Genomic DNA, 6389 nt, shown 5'->3' on the forward strand with positions numbered 1-6389 from the left:
GTGTGTGTGTGTGTAAAATCAAAAATATGCATAGAGCTTCATTTCTTTTTTTTGTTTTTGTTTGTTTTTTGAGACACGGATTCTCTCTGTAGCTCTGGCTGTCCTGGAACTTGCTTCGTAGACCAGGCTGCTGTTGAACTTAGTGATCAGGGACTGCCTCTGCTTTCTGAGTACTAGGATTAAAGGCTTGCACCACCACCTGGCTGTAGAGCTTTATTTCTTAAGCATATAAACAGAGTGAAAGCCACATAAAATAAATCCACTGGGGTACTGCCCTGATGAGATACTAGTGTTCGAGTCTCTGAAATGGTCTTTTCAGGTCCATAAGGATATGAATCTTTCCCCACCTCCAACATTCCATAAAACAAGCATAGATCTCTCTACACCACGTGTTTCCTTAAAGAACAGCTGTAATGCTCAGAGTCTTCCTGCTATGGCTCAAAGCTCCTCCCCCAGCATCGCATACCACAAAATGCCAAGAAACTATCAAGGATACTCTCTGGCAAATGTGGGCAAGCCTGTCCATCTCTCTCCAGGCTATTCATTCACTCAACCAGACCTTAACTCCTCAGGCAGCCAGGGGTTAATCATAAAGACTCCAGGGATCCTTGCTAAGCCTGGCTATCTGCAGGGTTCCAAGTATCCTCTCAAAAGGCATGACCCAAAGAATCACAGAGCTTTCTGCCTTAATCCCAAAGCATGTTATCTCCCCAAATTCCTCTGCCAGGATGGGTGGGGTGGGGTAGGGTCTCTCCTCTAGAAGCACACACTTAATACTTTAAGCTTTGAGACCTCTAAGATTACCTGTAATTTCAGCTATCTGGTGGGTTGAGTTAAAAAAGCGAACTGAGGCGGGGGTAAAGGTGGATGCAATTAACCAAAAATGATAAAATAATCTTGCGGGAAGTAAGCCTAGGGACAAGGTCTGAGTTGTCAGACTATCCCCAGGACCATTGGTGCAGCAGCAGACAGTCAGACTAACTTCCTTTCAGAAGATACAAACTTGCAAAGTTGGTTGTTTTTATTCCGCTGCCTCCTCCAGCCTCACAAACCTCTGCTCTAAATTCCTTTAACTCCAGAACCAGGTGCAAAAGAGCAGGGAAGACGCGGTGGAAGGAGAGGCGCTGAAGGGGGAAGAGAGGAATCTAGTTCCCCTCTTAAAGGAGAATTCTAAAACCAAGGGCGCTCCGGGATCCCTAGGAGAGGAAGTAGCTGGATTCACCAAAAGCACTTTTTCCTACCTTCTTGTTGTTCTTGTTATAGCCAAAAGTCGAAATCCCAGGCCTGGAAGTCACTGATAGCAGCATTTTTTCTTTACTGTTACGGAGCTGAGAGAGAGAAAGAAGAGAGTGAAGGAAAGGGAGGGAGAAAGAGGGAGGGAGAAGGGGAGGGGGGAAAGGAGAGGGAGAGAGGAAGGGAGGGAAAGAGGGAGGGAAGGGAGAAGGGAGGGGGAGGAGAAAGAGGAGAAAAGGAGCAAGCAAGAGAGAGAGGGAGTGAGGAGGGGGGGCCTGCGGGGAAGAATGAGCTAGGTCTGCTCCTTACGTCACTGAGAGAAGTTAACCCAAAGTCAGGACAAGCCACTTCCACTGGGTCCTAATGCCCGGGATGTTCTGTTTTAGTTTGTTTTTCATAGGCTTAGTTCAAGCTAGAAAGAAGAGTTCTTAGGTCTAATCCTTTTCAAATGTATCCCTATTTCTCCATGAACAAGTTCTGATTATTATAAAAAAAACAATTACCCTATTATCAATGAAAAGACAATGGTTTTTGTTGTGGTTTTGTTTTGATTTGAAGCTTTCTTTCCCTGAGATCTCAGCTACAAGGTTTCAAACTTGGCCTGCAGAATGACTTAGTAGGTTGCCAGGCCTAAGTTGGGTCCCCAGATCAACATGGTAGAAGGAGAGAACCAGCTACCAAAAATTGTTCTCTCCCGACCTCAGCACCCAATGTGACATCCCCACACATGCACGTTCAAAGATAAATAAATGAAATAACTTTTTTTTTTTTTAAGATTTCAAGCTTGATTTAAAAGGACCCTCTTGACTCTGCCTTCCAGAGCATGCAAAGAAGAAGATACTCTGTGTGAGGACTCAGAGCTCAGACTAGTTTATATGTAGGGTGATCTTGATGCAGTAAGAAAGATTATGGGGGCTGGAGGGCTGGCTCAGGGGTTAAGAGCACTGCTGTTACTCTAGGAGAGCACAATTCCCAGCACCCACATCAAGTGACTCACAGCCACCAATATGGGCACTAGCTTCCATGGACACCAGCATTCTCATACATGTGCACTCTCCCTCTCTCCCTCCCCCTTTCTCATGTATACATGTATACGCATATGCACATACATACATACATACATACACACGCTCACACACAATTTTTTTTTGTTGTTGTTTTTTTTGTTTTTGAGGCAGGGTTCTTCTGTGTAGCCCTGGATATTCTGGAACTCACTCTGTAGACCAGGCTGGCCTGGAAATCATAAGATATCTGCCTACCTCTGCCTCCCAAGTGCTGGGATTAAAGACGTGCACCACCACTGCCAAGCCACTTTTTTTTTTTTTAACATGAAAAAATAGATCTTAGGAGCTAGAGAGACGGCTCAGTGGTTAAGATCACCATCTGCTCTTCCAGAGGTCCTGAGTTCAGTTCCCAGCAACCACATGGTGGCTCACAACCATCTGTAATTGGATCAGATGCCCTCTTCTGGTGTGTCTGAAGACAGCGGCAGTGTACTCACATAAAATAAATAACTCTTTAAAATATATATATGTTAAAAAAAAATAGATCTTAACCCTGTTCTGAAAGATATCTGTACTCCCCTGAACACCCACGCTCCAGTGTCATCCCCTTCCCTATGTCCTGCCTTTTTGTGTTTATAACCCCTGTGGGGTTTTTTTTTTTGTTTTTTGTTTTTGTTTTTGTTGGTTTTTTGAGACAGGGTTTCTCTATATAGCCCTGGCTGTCCTGGAACTCACTCTGTAGACCAGGCTGGCCTCGAACTCAGAAATCTACCTGCCTCTCCCTCCCAAGTGCTGGGATTAAAGGCATACACCACCACAGCCCGGCTAATAAATAAATTAAAAAAAATAGATCTTAGCAAAATAATAATAAGGAAATAGGAAGACCATAGCCTAGGAATGGTGATACTCTGTTTAAAGCTGTAACCCCCAGCATGCATGAAGAAAGATCACCAAAAGCTTGAGGCCAGCCAAGGTCACAGAGTGATCCAGTACATAGGAGCCACTACGGTGTTTAGGGAAGAGGCCAGCCTAGGCTGTACTTTTTTTTGGATGATGGTTCAGCAGGTAAAGGTGCTGAAAAATATGGATTCAATTCCTGGGACTCACAGGGTACAAGGGAGAACCTACTCCTGAAATTCGTCCCCAAAACACACACACATACACAGACACACACACACACACAAAAAAAAAAAAAAAAAAACACAAAAAAATTTTAAATGTAATGAAAGAGTACAAAGATGAGTATGTCAAAAAGCATAAACAAATTAAATATACGATGGAAATAATTTCAGAGCCTTTGTTCCGTTATGTCTGGGGTGACCATTCCTGTTTCAGAATCTCCCAGCAGGAGGGCATCACCCATAGAACAAGTCCTGGAACCTCAGCACTTTGTGATTTATTTTTGGAACAAGTGGAAGCTTTTCGTTCTGTTATAATTTATTTATTTATTTATTTTTGGTGGTCTCAGGGATCAAAACCAAAGACCCCAGCATGCTAAGCGAGGGCTCTCCCAATCACTAAGCTAAACCTTCAGCACAAGTGGGAGCTATCTTACTTAACTTTATGTTTTATTTAATTACTTGTTTATGTAAGATAAGAGTCTGACTGACCTCAAATTTGATATCTCCCTGTCTCCTTAGTGCAATATTACTATAATATACATACACACACACACTCACACAGTCACACAGTCACACAGACACACACAGTCACACAGACACACACACACACACACACACACACACAAATGATTGTCCCCATTTGTTTGGTTTAGGTTTGGCTATCTTGTTTGTACTAGATGGTCTAGCAGTCTGCCACAGAGGCATGTCCCCACCATTCCAGCATATACCTCATTCTTTTTTTTAAAAAGTTAATGTATTTAATTGTTTATGAGTATTATGTACCACATGTGTTCCTGGGGGATCGGAACTAACTTCTTCACATGTCTGAAACCTTTAAAAAAAATTATATGTATTTATTTGGTTTTTCAAGACAGGAACACAGGTAGGAAGTCTGAAGTAGGCATCAGACTCCCTAAAACTGGAGTTAAAGATGCTTGTGAGGCACCATGTGGGTGCTGAGAATCAAGTCTGGGGCCTCTGTAATAGCTCTTAACCACTAAATCAACTCTTCAGCCCTGTTTAGTACTTTTTTCAGACAGGGTCTTATGTAGCCCAGGCTGGCAATGATTTCCACTTAAGGGGGTTGGGGGGACCCTGAACTCCTAACCATCATGCTGCTCTCCTGAGTGATAAAGTTTCCTGCACCATCTTGCCCAGCAGTTGGACTGTTTAATCTACTATTTCTTAGCTCTTAAGACCCACGAAGCTTAAACAAGGATAAAAACTCACCAGGTATGGAATTTATAGCCAAGTTGAATGACGTTCACAGAGTTCGGTTGTCGCCTCTGCGCTGTCAAACAGACAAATCATAACTCTTTAAAAAGCATGTTTCACAAAGAAGGAAAGCAAGAAGAATATAACTTAAGTATCAAGAATCTCACACAGCTACAGTAACACTCACCTGGACCTCTAAGGAGGAGTTGTAACAAGAAAAAAAAAAAACAAAAAAACAAAAACTTAGGAGTAGTACCAAGGAAGCCTACCCATCCACCTAGAACAGGGAGGGAGACTGAATGCCTTCAGAGCCCCTCCTCAGGCCTCCCACTGCCGCCACACACATTCTCCAGAAGTAAATTAACTCTGTCTTTCTCACAACAGACATTAAGCCCAGACTCTCACTAAAACAAAGCTCTGCTCTCTGTTTTTCCTGCGGCTGCTTTGCTGTGATAACGGAACAGACAGTGCCGGCATGCTGCAGAATAAATACGTGCTCGGCTACCCCCAACTCCTAACTTTCATTTCCAACAGGACAGGAAGTGCCTGCTCAACTCAAGGGACACAGGAAGGGTGGGAACAGCCTCAGTGTGGGAAATACAACTGAGAATGGAAATGGCAGCCCGATACAGTAAATAAGTAAATAATAGCATCTCTCAGGGACACCAAATCTTTCAGGAACTTCCTTTTCCACCCTCAGAAGTTTTCATTCATAATATCTCAACTCCTTCTTGTTTTAGAACAGTCATCCTAAAGGATATAAGTGGTTATCTCAGTATAGCCAGTACCAGAACAGCCTGAGCAACATAGGGAGACCTTATCTCAAAAAACAAACAAAACAACAACAACAACAATAAACAAAAAAGGTTGGGCGTGGTTAACTCCAGGACTCCGGAGGAAAAGGAAGGTGAATCTCTGAGTTTGAGGCCAGCCTGGTCTACAAAGCAAGTTCCAGGAAACCCTGTCTGGAAAAATCAAAAAGAAAAGAAAAACGAAAGAAAGAAACAAGGAAAGAAACAAAGAAAGGGAAAGGAAAAACAGAAAACGAAAAAAATGTTTGTTTTTTTAAATACAATTTTTCTGTTTTATTCAGAGTCTCACTCTGTAGCCCAGGCTAGCCTATAGGTCAATCCTGCTAAGGTTCTTTCCTCTTGTTTTTTTTTTTTTTGGTTTTTCGAGACAGGGTTTCTCTGTGTAGCCCTGGCTGTCCTGGAACTCACTCTGTAGAGACTGGCCTCGAACTCAGAAATCCGCCTGCCTCTGCCTCCCAAGTGCTGGGATTAAAGGCGTGCGCCACCACCACTGCCTGGCGGTTCTTTTCTCTTGAATGATAGACAAGAAGAGCTTCTGCACCCAGCTTCCAGCTGATACATAAAAACATAAAACACATACTAAAAAATATCAATTTTTTTCTTTTTCTTTTTGTTTACTGGATATTTTATTTACATTTCAGATGTTATCCCCTTACCTCATTTCCCCCTCCTGCCATAGAATCCCCTATTCCATCCCCCCTCCTCCTGCTACTATGAGGATGTGCCCCCACCTACACCCTACTCCCACCTCCCCACCCTGGAATTCCCCCACACATGGTGTCCAGCCTTCATGGGACCAAGGACCTCCTCTCCCACCTATGCCTGACAGGACCATCCTCCCTTACATATACAGCTGGAGTCATGGGTCCCTCCCTAAGTGCTCCCAGGCTGGTGGTTTAGACCCTGGGGGTTCTGGTTAGTTGGTATTGTTGCTCTCCTCATGGGGTCACAAACCCTTTCAACTCCTTCAGTCTTCACTCTAACTCCTCCATTGGGAACCTCAT

The 6389-nt window shown here is 43.5% G+C and overlaps 1 protein-coding gene across 3 annotated transcripts in view; it reads right to left on the minus strand.

The window, feature by feature from the left end:
* The window catches only part of Rbms2 (RNA binding motif single stranded interacting protein 2), a 42458-nt gene extending 37597 nt beyond the window's left edge, over positions 1-4861 (minus strand). The window contains exons 1-3 of one of the 3 annotated variants that reach the window (XM_028786614.1): positions 4761-4861; positions 4589-4649; positions 1242-1328 (exon numbers count right to left, since the gene is read on the minus strand). In XM_028786614.1, the coding sequence (XP_028642447.1) occupies positions 1242-1307 (66 nt within the window). In that variant the 5' untranslated portion in view covers positions 1308-1328; positions 4589-4649; positions 4761-4861. Of the gene's footprint in view, positions 1-1241; positions 1532-4588; positions 4650-4760 lie in introns of those variants that run through there. The other 2 variants (XM_028786616.1, XM_028786615.1) reach the window with 2 other exon arrangements.
* Positions 4862-6389: the final 1528 nt, after the last annotated feature.

This window comes from Grammomys surdaster, unplaced genomic scaffold (genome assembly GCF_004785775.1).
Source record: "Grammomys surdaster isolate TR1022 unplaced genomic scaffold, NIH_TR_1.0 125562, whole genome shotgun sequence".
Taxonomy (NCBI): Eukaryota; Metazoa; Chordata; class Mammalia; order Rodentia; family Muridae; genus Grammomys; species Grammomys surdaster.